The 23618-nt window shown below is 58.7% G+C and overlaps 5 protein-coding genes across 10 annotated transcripts in view; 1 reads left to right on the plus strand and 4 right to left on the minus strand.

Annotated features, from left to right (window-relative positions):
- Nucleotides 1-378: 378 nt before the first annotated feature.
- On the minus strand, nt 379-11156 carry ZMYND10 (zinc finger MYND-type containing 10). 2 transcript variants are annotated; one of them, XM_064454074.1, is made up of 12 exons: nt 11050-11156; nt 10259-10367; nt 9586-9702; nt 8411-8464; nt 8164-8316; nt 5967-6055; nt 5579-5679; nt 4024-4196; nt 3582-3707; nt 1688-1809; nt 1360-1485; nt 379-675 (listed from the first exon to the last, which is right to left on the minus strand). In XM_064454074.1, exons 1-12 carry the CDS (start codon nt 11148-11150, stop codon nt 591-593), a joined length of 1356 nt encoding a protein of 451 aa, XP_064310144.1. In that variant the 5' UTR covers nt 11151-11156; the 3' UTR covers nt 379-590. The 2 variants fall into 2 exon arrangements, with proteins under 2 accessions (XP_064310144.1, XP_064310143.1); XM_064454073.1 differs by lacking the exons at nt 10259-10367; nt 11050-11156 and adding an exon at nt 9838-10174.
- Nucleotides 11157-11169: 13 nt separating this feature from the next.
- On the minus strand, nt 11170-15239 carry NPRL2 (NPR2 like, GATOR1 complex subunit). Its single transcript, XM_064454075.1, has 11 exons — nt 15042-15239; nt 14753-14844; nt 13738-13906; nt 13397-13505; nt 12938-13074; nt 12535-12632; nt 12404-12440; nt 12167-12260; nt 11975-12092; nt 11610-11752; nt 11170-11410 (listed from the first exon to the last, which is right to left on the minus strand). The coding sequence occupies exons 1-11, from the start codon at nt 15111-15113 to the stop codon at nt 11343-11345; spliced, it is 1137 nt and encodes a 378-aa protein (XP_064310145.1). The 5' UTR covers nt 15114-15239; the 3' UTR covers nt 11170-11342.
- A 122-nt stretch (nt 15240-15361) lies between these two features.
- LOC104042989 (transmembrane reductase CYB561D2) lies at nt 15362-17472 on the plus strand. 2 transcript variants are annotated; one of them, XM_064454077.1, is made up of 3 exons: nt 15362-15532; nt 15628-15665; nt 15924-17472. In XM_064454077.1, exons 1-3 carry the CDS (start codon nt 15406-15408, stop codon nt 16425-16427), a joined length of 669 nt encoding a protein of 222 aa, XP_064310147.1. In that variant the 5' UTR covers nt 15362-15405; the 3' UTR covers nt 16428-17472. The 2 variants fall into 2 exon arrangements, with proteins under 2 accessions (XP_064310147.1, XP_064310148.1); XM_064454078.1 differs by having other exon boundaries at nt 15415-15532; nt 15608-15665.
- A 206-nt stretch (nt 17473-17678) lies between these two features.
- TMEM115 (transmembrane protein 115) lies at nt 17679-20801 on the minus strand. The gene is made up of 2 exons (XM_064454076.1): nt 19681-20801; nt 17679-18905 (listed from the first exon to the last, which is right to left on the minus strand). The coding sequence occupies exons 1-2, from the start codon at nt 20532-20534 to the stop codon at nt 18707-18709; spliced, it is 1053 nt and encodes a 350-aa protein (XP_064310146.1). The 5' UTR covers nt 20535-20801; the 3' UTR covers nt 17679-18706.
- A 602-nt stretch (nt 20802-21403) lies between these two features.
- CACNA2D2 (calcium voltage-gated channel auxiliary subunit alpha2delta 2) overlaps nt 21404-23618 on the minus strand; it is a 236274-nt gene continuing 234059 nt past the window's right edge. For all 4 annotated transcript variants that reach the window (XM_064454072.1, XM_064454071.1, XM_064454069.1 and 1 more), the window contains one exon: nt 21404-23508. In XM_064454072.1, the coding sequence (XP_064310142.1) occupies nt 23380-23508 (129 nt within the window). In that variant the 3' untranslated portion in view covers nt 21404-23379. The remainder of the gene's footprint in view (nt 23509-23618) is intronic.

Raw genomic sequence — 23618 nt, forward strand, 5'->3', positions numbered from 1 at the left:
TCAGCTGAGAGGAGAGGTAGGGAGAATCAACCTTGCAAGATGGCTGATGATGAATGCCCGAGAAAGTCATCTGCTTTCTCAGAGTGAGGTGCTTGTGCTAACCACATCCTCCACCACCCCCCACTGCTCTGATGATGGTGGCCAAAAGATAAGAGGCAGCACAGAGGCCTTCTCGCCCCCTTCCCTCCCCTGGCTCACGTGCCTTGACTGCAGAGGACTTGGCTCTTCTGGTAAGCACAACCTTATTGGCTCCTTTTTTGGGTTCTCTGGCATCTCTGTTGTTGCAGAGGGGAAAACCAGGCACACATCTCTCTCCCTAGGTGCAAGGGAGGGGAGGAAGCGGTGTAGCATCTTCAGCTATGAGAAAAAAAGCAGGAACCAAGCAGCAGTGGGGTGCACAAGGAAATTTATTGGAGAAGGCTGTGTAGCACAGAGGTGGGAGACAAGAGGATGAGCCCAGCCAGCACCACCCGGGGCTGGGAGCAGGGAGAAGTGGCCTTTGCTGGCTTCTCCTCTCCAGTTGCTGGGCTGCACGCAGGAGGAGCTTCTGCCTTGCCGAGGCACAGGCCAGATACCAGTCACTGCTTTTCTTATGGGTTGTCCGCTCTCCTTGGCGCCCCAGCCATCAAGTCGCAGGCAGCCTTGTGCTTCTGCCAGTGCTGGACCTGGCATGCCCTGCAGAGGGCAAGGCCACTGCTCAGGGGCTTTGCTGCAAAGCAGGGACTTTGCTGCAGCTCAAGCAGGGACACAGTGGGGCCACACCCACCCCCAGAGTGAACCAGTGACAAGGACAAACCCTAGCACCACATTGCTCCAGGCACTGGCATGGCCAAGCATTAGCTCAACAGGGAGGTGGATGCGTCCCCCAGTTCTAGGGGCTAAGACAGTTTAACAACAGACCTTACCATATGGCTCAGGACCAGAGAAGATTTAATTTACTGCCACCATCCCAGCTGCCACATCCCAGTCCATCACCTGCACTCAAAGAGCCATGGGTGCTTTTCTCCCCAGTCCTGCCCCACCAAGGTGCAAGGGAGGGAGACAGTGTCACCATGGGAAACCCAGCCCATCGCTGCTGTCAGTGCAGGCTGGCAGACACATGGACAGGAAGCTCAGCACCTGGCAGTGGCAACACAACACTCAACGCATCTCTTCTACCAGCATCCTGGCACATCAGCCCCACCATAAAACTCAGAGAGGTATGTGGCAAACAGGGAGCCTGCTATGCTGAGCAACAGTGGGACCCCTGGCTTCCCTTGCCTCTTTCATGGCATCCTCTGGTGAGGTCTGTGGTGCTCTGGGGAGCAGGGGCACTGCGGGGGCTGCAGCAGACACGAAGGGGTGGCAGGGCTCCCTTACCGTGTGCAGTACCACTCATTCCGGCAGCGAGAGCACCGCTTGGCTGCCTCCATGCCACACACACTGCAGCGGGGCTTGTCAGGGGCCAAAGCCTCCATCGTGTCCAGGCTATAGGTCTGTGCCCACCTGTGGTAGGCAGAGAGGGGACAAGGCTGCTCACAGAGAACTACCGACATGCAGCGAGCTGTCCCTGCTGCACTCTGCCACTGCGGGGACATGCCCAGCCAGTACCACAGACCCTTCGATCCTCCCATTGCTGAGCTCCATACCCTGCTAATTGGGGTACTGGCTCCACTGGGCATCCTATGTGCATGTGCCAGGGCCTTACCTCTGTGCCTGGAGCTTCAGATCCTCCTCAGTGGGGCTGAACACACACTTCACCTGGTGCTTGGCAATGGCTTCCCACTTCCCCATGTTTTTCTTGAGGATGTGGTCCCAGATGACAGGAACCTGATGGGAGAGGCAGAGCAGGATGAAGGGGTGCTCACAGCCCAACCAAAGGTGCTGGATACAGGGGCATTTGTGGGGATGGCTGACTGCGGGCACGAGGAGTGCACCCCCCCAGGAGGGCAAGCGGAAGCAGCACATGCAGAGGCAAAGGCACGGGGAGTGAGGGTGTGCTTTTGGGTACATGGAAGGGACAGATCCTCTCGCCAACGAGCTTTCAGGTGAAATAAAGCCAAACCTTCAGGGTCTGGTTGGGAGTGAGAGTTCAGCCCCAAGGCCTGGACTCACAAACAGAAAGCCCTGGGATCTCAGCACCCTGTATGCTGGCAGTGGCATGAACCCCGTGCTCTGGAGCCGTTTGCCTGAGCAGATTTTTCCACTCGTCACTTCCCTGAAGATGAACACCCAGGGAAGGGCTGGCCGGCGCAAAAGGGAAAGCACTAGCCAAGAGCAGTGCATGGAGTTCAGGCTCTGGAGAGGACGATGCTGCTTCAAACAGCACTGCCTTTTCCAGCAGAGTAAAAATAGCCAGGCCTGGAAGAGGAGGAAGCTGCTTTGGGAGCAGCCGAATGGAAAAAAGACCTTTCCTCATCTTGGCTCAGTGACAAGGAGTGAGTTCAGTGCTTTCTGGGCAGAGCAGGAAGCCCATGTGTGTGCTTCCAGCTGGCTCCTCCTGCCCACCCACTGGGCTCAGCCCCAGCCCTTGGCGGAGGCAGGAGCAGCACCAGCACAAAAGCAGAGCTATGGAGAAGGGCAGCGAGGGCTAGACAAGGTCCCCAGCACAGCAGCTGCCTGTCCCTGCCCCATGACACACTGGCAGTTGAGGCACGTGGAACAAATCCATAACCACCTCCGCCCTGCTGCCATCCCCAACGCTGTCAGCTTGACTTGCTGGTCTGCAGCCTTCCCTAGTCCCAGCTCCTGGCACGGGCCATGCCTCCAGCTCAGGTGCAGCCAGCTCCAGCCAGGGCACATCATCCTCCTCCTGGGCCACGCGGCCAGCTGCGCAGGGGGAAGCATGCTCCCCCTCCACACAGCCCCAGCAGCTGCTGCCCAAACTACTCATCTGCCCCGGGAAGCAGCGTGGGAGCCTCCAGCAGTGGGGAAGAGCCTCTGCTCTCCCAGCATTTCCCAGTTCTCTTTGCAGACCTGCCCGCCCCCCCGCACACCCCCAGTTTCTCCCATCAGCTCATGAGAAGGCAGTAGAAACAGTTTTCTCCATAGATTAGCACTGCATGAATTAAAAATCCCAAGAACCTCACGCTGTTTGAAGACCCTCAAGGCCCAGCTCCCAAGCCCCAAACATCAGCTTGGACCAGTTTGACTCCAGCCTCTATCACCAGACCATGGCATCCCTCCCTAGGCAGTGTGGCAAACAGCCCTGGGCCAGGACTATAAAAGAGGACTTTTCCCTGGGGAGTCCAGAATTCAGTAGGAAAACACTGATAAATGTTAAATAAAGAGTTAATTGTCAAAACAAGCCAGGGGTTGTCTCTGCCCCATGCAGCCTCCACCCCGGGGACTCAGTGCAGTCTGGAGAGCTGTTTATAGCTCAGCATTTATGCCTTTAGCTGCAACTGCTTGGCCACTGCAGAGGCAGGACAAGGCATGGACACCTTTGCTGGCAATAAGGGTGTAACTGTGAAATGGGTGGTTGGCTGCTTTACCAGGGCACCACCTCTCCAGAACCGAGCTTGGTGTGAAGAAAAGGGTGTAGGAAGCTATCAGGCTTAAACCAGAGCACCTGGAGAGGTGGAGGAAAAGCCACAGGATACCTGCTCCAGGATGAGATCCTTTTTGGGGGGAGCTGGCTCTGTCACTGCAAGGTAGCTCAGAAATCTCTGCAACTCCACCAGGTTGGGCAGCTGGTCAATGAGGACATCCGTCAGGAACGTACAGAGCTGTGGCCACAGACGGGAAGAGAAGGGCAGACAAAGAGAGGTCAGGACAAGGGACCCAGAGCTGGGGAAGCAGCATGGCAAGGACAGAGATTTGTGGGGCACTGGCAGGTGGCCCATGGGAGTCCCATGAGGTACACTTACAATCACAAGCTCTGCTGTTGCTGCACAGCAACAGACCCCACTGCTGTCCCACCACTGGCTCCCAGGAGCCCACAGTGAGGATGGGGAGAGATGCCCAGAGGTGCCCAGTGCTGGCAAGGTCCTACTCTGCGCTGTGGGGTCCACAGTGTGCGGGGTCCACGCTGTGGAGTCTTACCTTGAGGAGCTGGCTCTTGTTGAAGCTGTTGAAGTGGTATTTGCGCTGGCATTCAGGGCTGAGCAGCAGGTTGAGGAGGGCAAGCCATACCTGCCCATCGAGTTTGGTTATCTTCATCTGGTCTTCAGGGGGCACCACGTGCCACGTGCCGTTCTCAAATTTCTTGAGCGTGCCTGAGAGACAGAGAACATGCGGCTCCAGGGAGAGACAGCACTGCCTGAGGGAAGCCCAAATGTGGGGATGCTGCCCTCTGGTCACTTCCTCACTCCACCACAGGCATGCCCCTCTGCTTCTGCCTGCCTCAGTTCCCCCACCCCTTTGCTCAGCTTAGCAGCCTTCTTGGTACTGAGACAATATATTAGAAAGCACGAAAAGCATAATGAACATTTGTTACAAAAAATAAGGCCGTGGCAGGAATGAAAGATCCCTGTGATATCTCCCTTTGTACTTGGCCAGGAGTGTAGAGCACTGGTAGATGGTGGAGGAGCCCATGCTGCAGCAACAGAGAGGCTGGAAAGGCATGTTTTGGGGTATCAGAATGGCCAAATACATGCTCTTCTGGAGGTTCTGCCAGTGAAAGCCAGAAGTAGCATGAATATAACAGAAGTGACAAAGCAAGCTCCAGGAGCTACTGTGCTGCCTTGGGGGGTGCAGGGGAATGTAACCCTGCATCTGCACAGCCTGGAAATGCCTTTGCACTCGTTTCTTTCTAGTCCCTCCCTTAGGGCCCTGGATCAAAGCTCCCTCTGACACCCCAAGCACACAGGTGAAGAGAAGGGATGCATTTCCTGGCCAGAGGAAGGAGGAAAGCTCCCACATCCAGCTGTGCTCCTCATGGCAGCCACAGAACTGCATGCTTCCCACATCTCTTCCTCCCTTGCCTGTGCCACAACACCCCTGGTGCTGGGCTGCAGAGGTGAGTGTGTGTTCCTACATCCCAGGCTGTGTCCCACCACTGTTCAGAGGCAGGCAGTGGGGAAGCTGAGGAGCTGGAGGGGGGCACCCCTGGCTGCAGAGGAGCAGGAGGCAGGGCTGATGGCACAGGTGACAGCTGATGGGCACGACCTGATCAGAGGCCTTCAGCAAGAGCAAAGCTCAGTGACCAGCAACTTCAGAGCAATGGGTTTGTTGCCTGGGAGAGCCCATGCTTGGCTCCAGCTCTTAGTGCTGTCCGAGAGAGGTGCAGACAGGCTCAGATTGGCACTCTGGTCCTTCTATGTCCAGGACAAGACTCCTCAGAGGAGCAGGTGGGGCTGGCAGAAATGCTATGCTCCTGCTCCTGTCCTGGCCATGATCAGCTCAGAAGACATATAGCTCTGTGTGAGGATTGGCTTTTGGGAGCACTTCTAGGTCCCCAGCCCAGCTGGGCTGCAGCTGCTTTTCAAGCTGAACAGCTTCAGACAGGGAGCACTGGTGAGGAGCAAGGGGAGGAGGCCAGAGGGGAGAGTAGAAGGGGAGCAGCTTTCTGCAAGGGCTCCTGCAGCAAACCTGTCAGTGGATGCAGGTCCCAGCACACCACCACGGTGCCCCAGGTACCACAGGGCACGATTGGTACCTGCTTCACGGCAGCTCCAGGGGCAATGCTCTACCAGCTCAACAAAGAGGCAGGGCAGGTTGTGGGTGTTCAGCATCCGTGTCAGCGCGCTCAGGGGCAGACTGGAGGTACAACAGAAAGGGTGAAATGGCACTTGCGGACAAATGCCAGAACAGATACAAATGCTCCCTGAGGCAACTGGGAGAGGCAGGAAAAAAAAAGTGATCTGGGGTCCCAGGAGTACCATGGAGTGGGGTGGAGTGCTGCTGTGTTTGTCTCCCAGGGTGCAGTGCCACTGCCACCATGGATACAGCCAGCTGCTACAAGGGGTGCAGGCACACACTGTGGCCCCAAGGGAATCTCAGCTGGAGAGCTTGGTGCATGTCCTCTGCTGCTCCTGGGCACCTACCTCTCCACCTGATCGGTGATGAACCGCAGCACGGACAGGGCTTTCAGGGAAATTTCAAACTCCATTGTCTCTGCCTGCTGCTGTAGCTCCTGCAGAGGGACAAGCACAGCCTTGGGATTTTAGGCCCCATTTACCAGGAGCTGCAGGGATGCAGCCTGTTGGCTGCACATTGGTAACCACAGACTGGGAAGGAAACCGGAGCCCTGCAAAACAAACTCTGCTTCTCAACTTGACTGTGCCAGTGCTGCCTGTTTGCCAGTGCTTGTAGCCCACTGTTGCTTGTCCCTCATCTCCCTGCCCTTAACAGGTCATGGGGGCCTATCAGCAGCAGTGCCCCTGCACAGGGACATCCCCTGAAAGAGGCCAGTCCCAACCTGCTCCTCTCTCCCTTTCTGGGATCATCCTGTGGCCTGTGGCACTGTAGAGATCTGTGAGGCTGAGGGACGGGGAAGCTGCATGGTCAGCAGAGGAAGCAGAAGAGGAGGAGGGAGAAATTTGGCCCTGGCGCAACTGCAGTTCTACATCCACCCCATCCTGGATCTGTCTCTTCCCTCCAACTTGTGTACAGCCAGCTAGAATATCTGCCTCTGGTTATCCCAGCCCCCAGCTATGCCACACTCTCCAGCCACCCAACCTCCTTCCCTTCCCAGGCAGCGTGGACGCCCTGTTCATCCCCCATGTGCTCGGGGTATCAGCCTGACCACCTTCTGACTCAGCCTCTTTCAAGACCATTGGGATGGCTAGGCTGAGAGGTGCCAAGTCCTGCTCCCTGGCCCAGGCAGAGCTTCTCCTCTCCAGCCCCAGATGCTCAGCAGCTCACATCTTTGTGTGCAGGGCACTGACCTCAGCAACTCATATTTCACTCAAGTGCCACTGCAACAGTTCCCTTCCAAATTCCTGTGGCAAGAAGCTCTGCACCCCTCATGCTGGTGCCTCACATGCTACTAAGACAGCCTTATGGGCTCTTCCCTCCCCTCCCTCTCCAAACTCCCCCACTGAGGCTGTTTCCTACAGCTGCTCCTGGTATCCAGATCTCTTCTCTGCTACCTTCAGGCAGCGACTATCTTTTGCCTGTGCTTCTGAGGGACAGCAGAGCAGGTCCTGCTCCAGGGGTTACCACCATACACAGTCATGAAGGACAACAGGCTCCACATCACAGGAGAGGGCAGGAACAGCTTTTTCATAGGGCGTTATTGTATATAGAGTCAAGAGGGACTGGAATGAATCAGAGGAAACCAGGCTCCTTGGCAGATGAGCGCTTTTTAGAACCCTATTAGCTAGAAAATATTGGGTTTTTGACTTGGGCCATATCAAAGTACTAACAGAGACACCTCCTTCCCCTCCCCAGCTGGGAAAACATTTCCTGGAAAACATCCCTATTATGCTCTGGAGCCCTCCACTTCCTTCCCTTTTCTGGAAGAGGAGCACGTGCTCAGGCAACAAGCCAAAGGATAGAGGCAACACAGGGAGGTACAGCCAAGTTTGCAGGCTATCACTTTAACCCCACTTCTCCAGGCATTCCTCGTGATGTATGCAGTTTAAGGAGAAAATTCAAGGTGCTGAGAAGCACCAGGAGCAAAGAGAGCTCCCACACTTGGAAGGTGTGCGCGGCAGCCCAGGAACACCTGACTGGGAACAGCTCTGGGCTCGCTGCTGGCCCAGACCAGCACAGAGAGGAGGTATTTCTGAGAGCCAAGGAAGTTGGGGGAAACACATTAGGATAATTCCTAGTCATATCATACATTGATTTAGGGAAGGAGCCCTCTCAGGGTTAACCCTGGCTGGCTCCACCAGCAGCCTGAGCTAAGGTGGTTTCACAAGCTCCAAGGAGACATACCCACACAGCTTTCAAGAGCAACGGCAAATGGCCAAAACCCCTGAATATTTTGCCTGTCAACTCTCCAGTGTCCCCCCCTCAGAGCTCAGATCATGTCCTGCAGGAAGCCTCAAGCTGGCACTGTTACATCAGAGGGCAGAAGCACAACTTGTGGATGGGTGTGCAGAAGAAGATGGTGGAAGTGGGGTGGAGGGAGGTGGGTGCAGCCGTGAGCAGAACCAAGCTGCTGGCATAGATGGGCATGATGTGCTGGGGTTGCAGCCAAGGGGTTGTCCATGGGAAGAGCCCTCTGTGCCTCTTCAGGCTGCCCATATCCTCCATCACATGTGTTCTCAATGAGCTACAGGACTTTCTCCTCACCTGCATGGATGAGGAGCTGGCCAGATCCTTGGGATGAAGCTCCACTGGGGCTGCTGTCTGTCCATTGGTACTCCGAGCTGCGAGCAGGGTCAGTTTTCGGTGGCAATAATCAATTAAATCCAGAATGCTGTCCTCTGCTGACTCGCAGATCTCCTTCACAATGATAAGAGTTTCATAGAGGGCCTGCTCCCACAGCCATGGCTTTCCACCTCCAGGGGCTTTGAACTGAAGAAAGCTTGCCTCTTACCTTGTAAAAAAACACTGTTTCCAAGAGGTTAATGATGGAGGCTTCATGATGCAGCTGCGGGAAGAAAATTGCAAGAGTGAGGTAACAGCAGAGCAGTCACCAGCACCGAGGACACACGCAATGGGACCAGAAAAGGGCTCTTCTAAGAAGCTGCTTGTGTTGTTGAGGCCAAATGCAAGTCCAAGAGCCAAATACAAGTGATGTAATCTTTAAAGTCCATGAACAGTCCATGCCATTCATATTAATATTTATGTTAATATGCCTGTGAGGCTATAACATGCTGATAGAGAATCACGCTTCCCAGCAGGGACTCTTCAGGGCTCTGTATCTGCAGTACAGTGGCAGTACAACTGTAGCCCTTGGGCAAGCTGCAGCCCCTGGCACAGACATGGAGCCACTGCTCAAGACAGGACAGTGCTCTGCACGGCTGCCCTGCTCTCAGGCCCCTGGGACCAAGGCAGACAGTTTTGTCCCAAGATAACTGCCTCAAGGCAACACTGCAGACAAATGGCTGCCCAGGGAAGACACCACCTTTCCCCAGCAAGCTGTTACCCTGAACTGAAAATGGGTTAAAACTTCCAAGCCTTGGGCAGATCCCCTTAGGTCAAGGGCTGCATGCCTCCACATGGAAGCTGAGCTCCTGAGATCGCTTCCTTGCCAAGAACGGTCCAAGGGACTGCTGTACCCAGGAGCTTGGTAAGAAAACACTGTTTTTTTAACCCAGAGGCATAACCTCAGAAAGCCCTCCGGTTAGAAGTGCCAGAGGAAAAAAACAGTGCGCAGAGGTGCAAATACCCCAGAGGTGTTGCTACCTAGCAGCCAGGGTAGCACCAAGTCACTGGGAGCTGCCAGCCAGGAGCATAGCCGCCTCCAGAAGCAGCTTTTTCTGCATCCAGCATCTCTGGCAAGACCCTGAGCAGGATTAGGCAGGGGAGCAGCCCTACATGGGGCTGAGCTCCCCTGGGAATGGGTCCCTGTCCCTCCTGGGGGCAAGGACACGGGCTTGTTGCCTTGGGAAACCCACTACTTCCCACTATGTCATGCTGTCCACTGCTGCTTCTCAGTCTGGTGAGATGTGAAATCCTAGCTCTGAGACTTTCAGGGTGAGACCTATTTTTAAGCTTAGTGGTGCCCGCCCGATTTCCAGGCTCATTCCCACTGCCCCCTCTACTCACAACCACATAGATGGGGAAAGTGCTTCTCGGCTTGAAGTCCTCTAGCCGGCACAGCACGGGAAAGACCTTGTGCTTCCAAATCTCCACAGAGATCAGCTCCCCAATGAGAACAGGAATCTAGACAGGGAAGGCACAGCGGAGCAAAGCCTTTCAGACCAGTGCTGGAGTAGGAACCAGTTTTATTGCTCACACTCAGCCACACAGAGTCATCCCATGGAGGACAGCCTTGGGGCATGCTGTCTTTTTACTCACCCAGCTCATAAATCAACAGCTTTTCACCAACAGACCAGAGGGAGCTCCTGGGGTTGCAAAGGGGGAAGATGACCCCAAAGAACTTGCCAGGACAAGGGCACCGCACGTCCCAGGACAGCCTGGCATGCCCTGAAGCAGCAACACCCCAGGTATAGGACAGAGATCCGCAACCGGAGGGGATGGTGCATGAAAGAGAACAAAGGAACCTCCAGAGAGGAACCGGAGACCAGCAAGTAGAAATACCACAGCTTGACCTTTAATTTTTTTAAAAAGCAACACTATCAAACCACCAGTCAAATGTTTTCCCTGGAAATACAGCAGATTCTTCACCATTTTATTCCAAAATTGCATGTTGTCCACAACTCCAGCTCAAGGCTGAACGCCTGGCATGGGGATCACTCCTGCACCCAAGGAGGCTCACCTTGGCATAGGTGACCAGCAGCTCGGTAAGGAGATGCTCCTGGCCTGTGGAAGCACTCAGGATGGCATGCATATTGAGCTTCACCACACACTCATGCTGCTGAAGCCACCTGCAGGGCAGCCAGTATGGACATCAGTGCTGGAGGCCTCTGGCCACTGGCTTTGGGGCTCTGCTGCACTCCTGCAGAGTGTCCCTCATGTAGGAAAACCTGCTCCCAGCACTGCCATCCCCAGGAAATGCCCCAAGCCTGCCAGGCACCCCCAACCACCACACTGTCCTCTGAGCCTATGCTCCCTGGGGCAGCAGCTCCACCCATGGCACCCCCAACCCCACTGCCCTCCCAGCAACACCCACCATGAGACACCCCAAAACTGGGGGTCCTCTTCTCCTTCACCCCTACCCACACAGACACTCTAGGGACATTCTAGGTCTGGACCCTTCCTTGCCTGTCCCCACCCCACAAGGACCCTCCTCTCTCTCCCAGCCCTTCCAGGAGGGCTCCAGAATTGGGAAGCCCCCTCTGCCCCCCGCCCTGGGGTCACCTCAAAATTGGGACCCCTCCCCTCTACCCTAGACCTTCTGTGGATGCCACCCACCCCCACCTGGGACCACTCCTTACACCCACCCAGAGCCTCTGGGGAGGCCCCAAACCGGGACCCCTCCTGTCCCCCACCTCACACAGCCCCAACGAGGACAAACAAAATTTAGAGCCCCTTCTTCGTGCTGTCACCCCAGAACCGGGGCCCCTCCCCCTCCAGACCCCCGCCCCCAGCAAAGGCGGCTCCCGGCACCCCTGCCCGCCGGCGTCTCGCAGCTCGGTGCTCCGCAGGGCTCGCACCAGCGCCTCGGCTTCAGCGGGCAGCAGCAACGGCGCCGGCCCGCTGGCGGCCATGGCGGCGGCGCGTCGCTGTGGCAACGGGGGGGCGGGAAGCGGCGCCGGCGGCGCCTCTGTCGCCCCCTGGCGGCGCGGAGGAGCGCCGGCGGCCGCCGGGGCGCAGCAGGGACCCCCACGGCGACACCGAGAGGAAGGCCTGGCAAGGCGCTGGGGGACACACGGTGCGGGGCCCGGCTGCCATCCCCGCCGTCACTTCCAGCACACGATGATGTTGGGGTCGTTCTCCAGGCGCTCATCCAGCTCCTTGTAACTCATGCCTGGGAGGAACAGGCAGTGAGTGGGGTGTGAGTGGGGTGCCTGGCACTGGTGTTGGGGAGACTGGCCAGGGCCGCTCCCCCAACTCCTCCGGCTGGCAGCATGTGCTTAGAAACCCATTTCAGCCCAGAGTCCCATCTCCCTGTGGTTTGAAGGCTCCCACCAGCCCCGAGAGCTTCAGAGCGGAACCTGGATCCTCACCGGTCTTGCAGCAGATCTCATCATAGCTGTGGCAGCCTGTGTACAGCCGGGCTGGGTGATTCCGCTCATCTCGTGCAACCTTGACAGGGTATTTCTGGAGGCGTCGGATAAGGCCCTTCATCAAGCCAAACTGGATGAGCCTCCTGGGGATAAGGAGGGAAGACACTGGGACCACGATGCTGAGGCCTCAAACATCCCAACTCTCCCCATTCCCTTCTGGTGCCACCATGCCACACCACTGCCTCAGTTTCCCTACCTACAGAGGCAGGGGTTGGGTATGCCCTCCTCACTCCGCCGCATTTGCCCCACCACCCCTGGTGTCACCGTCACTCTCAGGGACCAAGCAAGAGGGTGCTGGCTCTGACCTCTCGTCCACCCTCTGGAGCTGCAGGGTGTAGCGGGAGATGAGGTCTCGCACTGTCGTGCCAGGGCTCAGGCCGCAGTACAGCTGGAAGACGTCCCTGAGGCTGGCTCGCTTGTGCCCTGTGGGGACAAGTCATCAGTCAGCTGCCCTCTCCCTCTGCCTCCATCAGCAGCCCAGCACAGGGTCACTGCACCTTGTTTGGTGATGTAGGATAGACACTCTTCCTGGAGACACTTGTCATCCACCAGGTCCTGGACATTTGGTGTGGTGCAGTAGACATTAGAGTACTGGAGTGCAAGGGAAAACCAGCTCTGCTCAGCCACGGCTCTGAGAAACAGACCCGCCCCGATCACAGCCTACACAGCCACCCCGATGGCACAGCTGCTGCCTGAATCCCGCTTGCGGCCCCTCGCTCTGTGGCCTAACATACCTGGAGTATGGAGACAAGCGTGACGACCCCGTAGTACCTGCAGATGGACAGGGAAACATGAGAGACCCTCTCTGCCAGCACCCACCAGCACCTCTCCTGCAGGCTGGCCAGGCCCCCTTCCACACACTCACAGCAGGTTTTGCACAGCAATGCGCACCAAGTTCAGCTCCACGTCAGCTTCTGCGGAAATCTTCTGGACATGCCGAAAGCCATCGATGTAGGGCAGGATCTAGGAGGGGAGGAAGTAAGAGCTAATAGGGGAGAGGGCAGAGAGGCCCAAGACATCACCCCGAAGTACAAGAAACTCCCCTGCACCTGGGAGCATGCTGGGATGGGTGGGCTCTGTCCCCAGCAGCATTTTATCCTCGCATTGCGTGAATGGGTTGCTCACAGGCCTGAGCATAAATGCAAGGGGAGCACCAAACCATGCTCATTAATGTGATGATCTCTGGGACAGCCCAACTCCCCTCTGCCCCCGGGCTGCCTGCAAACAGATCCTGTTCAAACCATACTGCCCCAGTCAAGTACACGGACCTGCTGCGTGGTGAGATCCCACTGGGAGTTGAAGAAGTCATCCTTGTCTTGGGTGAAGACGGGGACATCGTACTCCTGCACAATGGGGGGGTCTGGGCGCTGCTCAATCACCTTCAGGTGGATGGTGTTTGACTCATCTGGCCGGGAAAGGGGGAGCGCTCAGTCCCCACAGAAACCTCTGCTCCCTTGGGAGCTTGCAACCATCAGGCCCAGGACACCACCACGCTGTGCGGAGGAAGGTGTTTGTGGCCTGTAACCCCATACCTCCTGGTTTGTCAAGCCACCCAGGTCAAGGCTGGCTCAGACGCCCCCCAGCTCCAAGTACAGGCAGGCAAGGAGCTGCCAGGAGCAACACAGGCAGAGCTGACCCAGGCAGGGGATGGCCCAGCTGTCTCCCAGCGCTGCCCTGCCATGCTGCTGCCCTTGCTGCTGGGCTTGGGGCCAGTGTGGCTGCCATACCTATGGGCAGGGTGCACTTTCCTTTCGCGTTCAGCTCCTCCAGCAGGATGGTCATGATGGGAACCAGCTTCTGTTTACTCTCCTCATTGGAGATGAAGCCGCTTTCCAGCTAAAGAGAGCAGAAAATCGAGTCAGCTCTCCATGGCATTACCGGCCATAGGAATCGCACATCTCAGATCCTGTCCTCCCTTAAACTTCACCTGCGCAATCCTCTCCTCACTGTAAACCTAGCCCCTGCTCAAGAAATGCCCAGTGACCAGTGATGCACGCCAGGACACCGGTGACTCTGTGGGGCAGATCACGAGGCAGCCAGCCTCCGCTCACGTTGGCTCGGGCCTCACCTCGAGGGTGGTGAGATAGCCAGCCAGCTTCTTCACTATGGGCTCCAGTGCACAGGCCTTAGCTCTGGCATCACACACAAAGCCCAGGTTGAAGAGCAGAGCATTTCGGCTGTACTTCTTGTGCTCAATACACACGGGGCAGCCGATCAGCTTCTTCTCCATGGCTGTCCTGTGGGAAGACAAGTATAACCTGCACCTATGCCCTCAGGGGGAACGCTCAGTCCCCACAGAAACCTCTGCTCCCTTGGGAGCTTGCGACCATCAGCCTGAGGACACCACCATGCTGTGTGGACACCACTAGCCCTGCACAAGGCTAGTTCCCAGTTGGCTCTGGAGGTGGGGGCTTCTCTGCTTTGCAGAAAAAATGATGTCTAATCCCCAAATACTCAGAGTGCAAAACACAGTCTGAAGAAGGGGGGAAATAAAGAGTCAACCATCAGAGAAGAAAAGTCTCCTTTGAAAACCAGCACAGCTCTCTTTGGGAACCAGAGACCTTGGTTACTCTGGGCTGCTGCTTCCCGTTCCTCTCCCCCAACCGTTTCAGACCACAACAGCAGGATGGCTTCATGGGTATGTTGCTCAGCATCTCCTCAAAGATGACCCCACCTCATGCAGCACAGCCAGCACACTGGTGGACACAGAGCCCACTGCAAACATCAGTGCAGTCACCCGCATCTTTCCGGCTGGGCTAACCCATGCCCATCAGACCTTTTCCCTACAGCCTTCAAAACACTTCTGCTGGCCTGCAAGTTGTTTGAGAACCACATGCAGCACCAGCCACCTGCAGAACCAGGTACTGACGCCCCCCCCACGGGTAACTGTGGGCATCGTGAAGAACCTGCTGACCACTGGGACTGAAATCCCTGTGAGCCCGGAGCTGGCACTGTCAGAGCACCACACTGTTGCTGTCACAGCTCTGCGCTGTCTCCCGCCGGCAGAGACTTGCCCAGTCACGGCAAGGACAGCGGATCCCCCCGGCCCCGGGGAAAGGATGGGGTGGCCTCCCAACACTCACACGGTGATCAGCTTGTTCTGCAGTTCGGGCTTCGTGATGACATACACCTGGATGGTGTCAAAGAGCTCCCGAGAGATGAAATCCTCCGGGACCTGCAGCGACACAGAAGGCCCCACTCCAGCCTCACCCGGCTGCCAAGTCCCGGCCTACCCCGTGCCCCGGCGCGGGGAGCAGCCTCCACCCCTGCCCCCACCCCGTTCTCCCCTATGGGCGCTGCCGGCCCCGGTACCGGCCCCCGTTAGGCGCTTTCAGATCCCCCTCCTGGCCCAGGAGCAGACTCCCCTCACACCTGGTAGGTGATCTTGGGCCCCAGCGTGGGATGGAACTCGCTGAAGAAGACGCACTCGATCCTGCCGCCCATGACGCCAGGGCCCGAGGAAGGCCCCAGCCCAGCCCCGATGCGGCGGCGGCGGGGTGGTGGCCCGCAATGCGTATGCGCCGAGAGCCCAGGCTCCTGAGGGACCTCGCGTCAGACAGCGGCGCCAGCGAAGGCGGACCCTCACCCTGAGCGACAGCACAGCTCGCCCATTCAGTAGCAGCGCATCGCAGGGAAGGCGGGCCCTAGAGCGGACGGATAGCTCACTTGACCAATTGGAGGCCGCGCAGCGGCCCTCCCATCTCGGCGGCGGTGGTTCCCCCCCGCGACGGCCGCCATGGCCCTGACGGCCGAGACAGAGTCCAGGCTCTACCGGTCGCTCCGCGCCGCCGCCGGCGCCGCCGCCCACCTCGTAGCGCTGGGTTTCACCACTGCTGTGGCCGTGCTGGCGCGGCCCGGATCCAGTGAGTGCCGTGGCGGGGCCGGGGCCGGGACCGGGGCGGGCGGGCCGGGCCTTACCTCAGCTCACCTCACCTCAGCGCCTGCCCTTCCCTTGCAGGCCTCTTCTCCTGGCACCCTCTGCTCATGGCCCTCGCGGTAAGTCCCGCCGCCCGGTTACCGGCCACCTCCCCGGTCACCGGCCACCCTCCTGCCATGGGCACCTCACTCGGGCAGAGTAAGGGGCCTTGCTGGCGGAGAGCGCCCGGCGCAGAGAGTAAGGCCCCCTCTGCTCTCCGTGGGTGGTGGGAGGCTGAGCCCCGGCAGATGCACACCCGCTGCCGGTTCTGCCCCCCACTGCGGTGGAGGGATGGGGGCGGCCGGTGCCAACCACCCCTCCCCACCTCTGTCTCCCAGTTCTCGTTCCTGATGACAGAAGCCCTGCTGATCTTCTCCCCGGAGACCTCGCTGCTCCGCTCCTTCTCCCGCAAAGTCAAAGTGTGTGTACACTGGGTCCTCCAGCTGCTCGCCTTCCTCTGCGCCCTCCTGGGGCTGGGCATCATCACCTACAACAAGCACCTGAACGGCAAGGCCCACTTTGTGACCTGGCACGGCCTGATGGGGCTGCTGACCGTGCTGTACACCAGCGGGCAGTGTGCAGGGGGGCTACTCTTGCTCTACCCCAAGCTGATGAAGAACTGGACGCTGGCCAAGCTCAAGCTGTACCATGCAACCTCGGGGCTGGTGGGCTACCTGCTGGGCTGTGCCAGCCTGATGCTGGGCATGTGCTCTCTGTGGTTCACCACCTCGGTGACCAGCGTCTTCTGGTACCTCGCCATGCTGTGTCCCCTTCTCACCAGCCTGGTTATCATGAACCAGGTGAGCAATGCTTATCTGTACCGCAAACGGAGCCAGCACTGAGGGCTCAGTGTGGATCCAAACTTCCCCTGTGCAACCCAACAAGGCTGGGGTTCCCTCCCACAGTCCCCTGTGGGGGTCCCCTGCTTGCAAAGGATCTCCTCGGTACTAGATTTCTACCTACTCGTTTCTTGTTAGTCCTGGATTGTCGTAGTGTCTTGTCCCTGGGGAGCTGCTACGATGGATGTGACACCGAGTGGGCAGGAGCTGCCCACCTCATGCCTGCCTCAATGGGGACACTTCCCAGCACAGGTAACGCTGCTGGTCCCTGCAGCAGCTTGGTGCTCGGTGCTGGGAACCGGAGGGTTCACTCAGGATTCCTGCTCCTTCTCCTGTCGCTTGCCACCTGGGGTTGCTTTGGACCAGGCAGGACAGGAGCTGTCACATTTCTGGTGAGGAGGTCAGGGAGTCCCTGCTCACCTGGGAGGCTGCATCAAGGACTGCACTGCCTCTCCTGCCACAAAGGCAGCTTGGCCAGTGAAAGTGCAGGGCATGGTTGTGGCTTCAGCCTGGCTGAAGTGGGGTGGCAGCACCCAAGGCATCCGTCCCCACAGTGCAGCCCTGCATGGGGACTCACAGCTCCATGGTGTGGTCAGCCCTGCCCAATGACTGTGGATCCAGGTACGCTTTGCCACACACAAACCTTCCCACGGGCTGGGATGGCAAAGCTTCAGCCTAGCAGGAGGTGGTGGGGGGGGTCATTTTACAGAGCAAACTAGCGAGCTGAGATGCAAACCAGCAGCCTGTGAAGGCATTTTATCCCTCTGAGGGACATAGGGAACAGCATGAGCACCAGGGGAGCAGGGCTCGGGATGAGCCCTCAAGCAAGCCTGTGAAACAGCCCTTGGGAAGGCAGACAGCAACCTCCTTGCCTTGCCAGTGCAACAGCCTTCCAGCCCACCTGCTACTTGGGCAGCCAGGCGCTGCAAGGCTCCACCTCAGCATGTATTCTGCTCTCAGCAGAGCCAGAGAGCTGGGAGCAGCTCCTGGACTAGGAAATTCCTCTGTATCCAGAGCTTTTATTCAATAAAGATTTCAGGCAGCTACAGTGCAACAAGCCCTCTTTACTGCCTGGGGGTGCTTCTGGGGTGCAGGCAGACATCCCCTGCCCCTGCAGACTTCCCACCTCCTCCTGCTTGCAAAGGTTCTCTCCCAACCTGCTGGGAGCACCCAGGAAGAAACCCCCTCCCCAGGCTACTATGCAAGAGCCCCCAAGGGCCGCTCTGTGCCCTGGCCATGCTCTGCAGCAGGAGCTGATTTCAGAGAACCCTTTATTGATACTGAAACATCTGGTTTTTCCTGGTTGACAAAACTGTCTTTTGTGGTCCTTTAAAAAAATAATGACAACATCATTAACCTGCATCTCAGGCTGGGGTTGCCCGGTGGATCAGAAGCTGTGAGGAGGCTGTTGCAGGGAGCATCCTCTTTATCCCAAAAAAAAAAAAAAAAAAAAAAAGCGCCCATCAACACAAAGGAAAAGACAACAGGGAGCCCGTATTCTACCCACAGGAGAGAAAACCTGCTCCCGGAGGAAGCAGCAAGAACCCCACCGTAGAAATTAATTCCATCTTCTAGTGTAATCTGCCCAACAGATTAGCTGGGGAGCAGCCAAGGGCACTGGCTCCTAGTGGGGTGGCTCTGGGGTCAGGAGAGGGAGGAGGAGAGAACCCCCCACGTGCAAAGACCAGGGCTGGCGGTGCCAGACCACCGCTGTGCAGTACTGGACAGTCCTCTCCTGCCCAGCTGTCTGTCCCCCCACCTGGCAAATCTCCCGCCTGTAACGGTGAGCTCCTGCTGGGGTGCAGGGAGGCTCCCCAGGGGAAAGGGTTTTGGAAAAGAAACCTGCTGGTCTTCCCACTCACTTGGTTAGGGACAAAACTACCTTCAGAAAGGAGGAAGTAAGTGTTGAACGCTCTGGCCCGGTGCAGAGAAGTGAGGAAGTGCTGCTGACTTCGCCCCTCCATGGGCAAGCACAGCGGCCTCGGGGCAGGGGCAGCCCCTATGTCCCCCTCCCAGAGCCAAGGTCCACAGCCTGCCCTGCACCGAGGGGAGCAGCTTGTGGACCCCCTGTCCTTGTGGTGGTGGCAGCGTTGTTGTCCTGGGCGCCTGGTGCAGGCTGCAAGTGGCCACGAAGCATTGGAATGAGGTAGCCCCCCTGCCTCTGCCATGGGAGGAGTCCCCACTCCCGGCTGAGCGTCCTGGCTGTGTGTGGGGGACACGAGGGGGGTTAGCAGCTCCCCAATGGAGATGGGGTAGGGAACGGGGGGCGGTGTGTCAGCCGGTCACAGCTGGGACGGTGCATCCTGGAAGGTGATGAGGCTGGACTCCTGGCTGGCACCCTTCCCGGCTGCGCTGGGCTCGGGCAGCAGCGGGCTGTCAGCCTTTGCCCCCGACTCCTCCTCGTCGTCCTCCATGCTAGGCCAGGCTGACTGGTCCTCCACACGCTTCAGTCGCTCGTTCAGTGCCTTCAGGGCCAGCTGCCTGCAGGGCAAGAGCAGATGGGTGGGTTAACCCCAGGTCTGATGAGCACGGCAGGGATTAACATCTCTGACTCACAGGGCACTGTGTAAGGCCATCCCTGGCTTCTTCCCTCCCGTGGAGGGTGGATTCAGCAGCGCTAGAGATGACCCTGAATGCCTGGGACTGCCCTGCAGAAACCCATTCACACTCCCAGACTACCTACACAGAGTTCTCGTGCCACGTGGTGTGCTCAGAAGCTGTCAGGTGGCACGCAGGCCGCTCCGGGAATGGGGGAAGAAAGGCATAAAACAGGGCAGGTGAAAGCAGGGCACCAACGCCTGGTCCAAACCTCCCTGCCAGGGCTTGGGAAGGCCAGCGCCAGGCATGTGGGAGGTTCTGGGGCGCAGGGCTGACTCAGCACCTTCCCCCGTGCCACGATGACAGGTGAGGGGCTGCTGCAAGCAGGGATTGTCATCTCCCCAGGCTACCACCGTCCCCCTTCTATCAGGACCCCTGACCCCAAGCCCCACCTGCCCTCTCCTCAGGATCTCCCCGCTCCTCCCCTGCACTTCCACCGCTGCTCTGTGTTTGGAAGAGTGGCACAACATCCCACCAGCCCCCTGAAATGCTTTCCATCACCTCTGTGGTACGGAGAGCAGCCCCCAGCAGACCACCTGGAGAAGGCCCCCCCCGCCTTAGCACCCTGCACCCAAATCTCCCAGCTCCTCGTCCGGATTTTAAACCCGACCCTCACTGCCCATAAACATGATCCCTGTGGAAGCAGGGGGAGCGGTACCTTCTCCTCTCAGCATCCTGGGGGTCTGTCCCCGGCAGGCTGATGGTGATGGATGATGGAGCGCCCACATCATAGCGTTTCACTGTCTTGCGGCAGACCTTCACCTTCACCAGAATGCCATGCACCAGGTTGGCCACCAGACCCACTGCGGGCTGCAAGATCTCAGGGAAGAAAGTGGCAAAGGCGAAGTGGTCGGACATGTCTCCACGGCCTCTACTGTGCCGCTGGTAGAAACGCAGATAGACCCAGCTGGAGAGGAGCCCGAAACCGTACGAGGACAGTAGATTACTCTCGATGAGGGCAGCAAGCCGCAGCAGAGCCAGGAAAAGGAGCAGGAGCATGGGGACAGCCTTCATTCTGACCTGGGGCACCTTCAGGACGGTGCTGTCCCCCATCGTCTGCTTGAGGGCCACCAAGACCCCCCCGAGGAAGCCCAGCCCGCCGTGGATGCGGACGGCAAACAGGTAGGGGAGGTGGAAGGAGGCCACGTAGGTGAGGAAGTAGGCGAGGGCCCCTAGGAGCCCCACCGAGACATTCACCACGGCAAAGAAGACAAGCAGCTCCAGGGCGCCCCAGAGGGGCTCCAGCAGCCGGCCAGCCGCACCCAGCGTGGCCAGGCTGGCCGCCAGGCCCCAGGCCCGCTCCTCCACTAGCCCCTGCGTCAGCAGCGTCCAGACCCAGAAGTTGGGGGGCAGGAGATAACCGGGGGTCACTCCCAGGCCATAGGCCGTGTCCAGCCCGAAGGACAGCAGGTACAGGAGGAGGACGGCGGCGCTCAGCGACTTCACCACCACGCTGGTGCCGGCCAGCGCCGCCAGGAAGTGCTGCCGGGCTACCGGCAGGTACCGCCGCATCTTCAGCCGCCACCGGCGGGCCGAGGCTGCCCCGACCGGGCCGGGCCGGGCCGGGCCGGGCCCCGCTCAGCGCCGGGCCGGGCCCGGGCCCCTCTAGCCGCAGGCCAGGCTGTGCTAGGCCAGGCCGTACTAGGCCAAGCCGGGCGCGGACAAACAGCGGCTCTGCCCATGCGCGGAGAAGGGGGCCGGGCGGAGCCGGGGGCGGGGCCGGTCCCTCGCGGGGCGTGGTCCAGCCAGCCGAGAGACGCGTCGGGAACCGTAGGCCGGCGGGGGGCGGGGCAGGGCATGGCGGGGTTTGAGGGAGGGTCACGGGGGGACGGGGGGAGGCGCAGGGGAGCACAGGCGTAGGAGAGGGATGGGGAAACACAGTTATGGGGGTGTGGGGGATGACAGTCATGGGGATGTGGACATGGGGCGCACAAATCCTGACGGGGGGCACACAGACACGGGTGGGCCGGGAACGGGGAGGCGCTGGTGGACATTGGACCCCACTGGAGAGGGGGACCCAGATGTGGGGACACAGGCACAAGAGGATACATGCATGGAGTGACATGGTGACGAAGAGAAGAAGGGACACTGTCCTAAAGGGACACAGGGAAATAGGGGGTCCCGGGAGGACTCATGGCGGGCGCTGAGCCCCTGCTGCCCCACAGCCCCTCCTGTGCCCCTGTGGGTGCCCTGTCCGCGTCCCACCCGTGTCCCTGCCCATCAGACTCACAGCACAGGTTGCAGGCAGGCGTGAAAGCAGCGGCCCGGCTGGCAGGAACGCCCCCATGTCCTGCTTCTTCTCCCACCCCCCGGGGTGCCGTAACCGCCCACCCCCGACCAACCCTGCCCACGTACCCGGGCAATGACGCAACCACCGCCTGTGAAGTGAAAATATGAACATTATTTAATAACTGAGTCTCTGTAATAAACAATTTGAAAATATTTTACAAGGAGTCACACGCACGATATCTTACAAATTGTCTTTTTGTTGGTTTTTCTTAAGTTTTCCAACTCTTCTGTACAAAAAAAAATTAAAACCCAAAGAAATTAAAAATAAAGAAAAATCAATTAAAAACCCAATGCCTTTGAATGAGCAGAGAGAAGCTTTCAGGTGGGGGCAGGGCAGGAGGTGACCCCGGCAGGATGGGGGGGGCCTGGGGCCATGCCACCCCTTTGCCTTACTGTTTTTTAACTTAAAATAGACTATATATGTATATATTTATAGGTATGTATAGTGGTGGTTTTCTGGCAGAGCACCTAACTAGACTACAGAAGTACACACACTCCCGGTAACACAGAGCCATCTGTTCAAACACGGTTCCCAGAGACAGTAACCAAACACACACTGAAAAAGCTACAAGCAGAATGACCATTAATTAACCCCAGCACTAATTAGCGCCTGGCACCCTCCCCAGCACCCCCGGGGTGGCTGTGCCAAGTGGGCTCCCCTGGCCCTGGTTGATGAAGTGGCTCTGAGCAGGGTGCGCTGGGGGGGTGAGGGTCCCTGGGGATGCCTGCCTGAGCAGGGGTCCCCGGCGCTTCTGGGAGCAGTGGGGGACAGGGGTTGTGGGTATGGCACCCCCTGCACTGCAGCACTGCAGGGTGTCACAGCTGGGCACCCTGCCAGGCTCCCCCAGCCCCACAGCACCTCTCCTGGCTCAGGTGGTGGGGTGCAGTGGGGTGCTGGGGCCGAGTAGCTGCTCTATCCACCTCCTCAGCACTCAGCATTTTGGCTGGGGGGAGGGATGTCCCCGCCTGAGTGCCCCGGTGTGACCCCCCAACACCTCGGGGCACCCCGTTGCAGGAGCTCCTCCCACTCCCCTAACACTGGGTGGCCCCAGCCAGGACCTCAGCAGCACCCAGGGAGCAGCTCCCCCAGCCGCAGCTGTCTGGCACGTCCCTTCTGGGGTTCTGGGGACATGTGGCGCTTCCTGCTCCACGTCCGCTCAGGGACGTGCGGCACATCCTGCTGCAGGGCACATGGCGCGACCCGCTCGGGGGCACATGGCACACCCCATTTGGGGACAGGCGGCATGTCCCCCTGGCCGGAGCAGTTTCTTTGGCAGGGCTGCTGGGTGAATGAGGCCGTGGGGGTGGGCAGGGCTGAACGGGCAGGATTTCACAGTGATCTGCAGAACGGAAAAGAAACAAAATACACTTTTTTCCCCCTCCTTTTCACCCCAATATCTGTGCCCAAGAGTGCATGAGAGCAGCTGAGCCCAGAGCAGGGGCCAAGGTGCCATCCCACCCTGGCACAGGCCAAGGCCAGCTGCCCACCACCTCTGCCCCTGCCCATGCGTGGTCCGAGCTCACAGGGATGCTGGAGCCACCGTCCACCCTGCACACCTGGGTGGCCGGGGAGGGCTGGTACCCACTAGAACAAATAATACTGACCCGCACAGTCAAGTCCTTTTTTCATATTTGTGTGTTGTTTTTTTTTCCTCGCCCCCCCCCCTTTTTTTTTTTTCCCTTGTGTCCTCATTGCTGTCAATAAACACCGCCGTTCTCCAGGTGAAAATGTCTGAAACTCGATGTAGAAATATCTGGTTTAAAATCTTCAGGCTAAAAAAATAGGCAAGGTGGATGGGGGGGTTGTGGGTGGAGGCCACCGATGCCACTTTCTGAGTCCGAGGGGCTGGGAGAGCGCGATGCTGGGGTACCGACCCGATCCCTACTCTGCTGGGGAGCCCCTGCCCACACCCCGACTCATCTTTGGCTGCGGCCGGCAGGGAGAACGGGGCAGCATCACGGGGTCCCCGAGGTGGCAGAGGGGACGTCGCTCCCACTCCACTGGGCCAGGGAGGGGGATGGAGATGGAGCTTGAAAGGAAAGAGAGCTGGCGGTGTGGCTGGGGATGCTAAAGGCAGGCGGCTGGGGGCAGTGGGTGCCAGCTGGCACTGGAGTAGAGGAGCAGCAGTTGCAGGGAGAGCAGGACCCCCAGGGAGGGGGTGAAGGAAGCCCCTCTGCCACAGTCTGAGGTATCTTCCTGGGGAGGCAAAGGGAGAGGGTCCATGGGGCACCCCCACTGGTGCCTTTGTGCCCCAGGGGCACCCACTGCCGTGGCAGGGACACCCACGCCCCGCACAGCCCTGCTGC

The sequence above is a fragment of the Phalacrocorax carbo genome, chromosome 6 (assembly GCF_963921805.1).
Source record: "Phalacrocorax carbo chromosome 6, bPhaCar2.1, whole genome shotgun sequence".
Classification (NCBI taxonomy): Eukaryota; Metazoa; Chordata; class Aves; order Suliformes; family Phalacrocoracidae; genus Phalacrocorax; species Phalacrocorax carbo.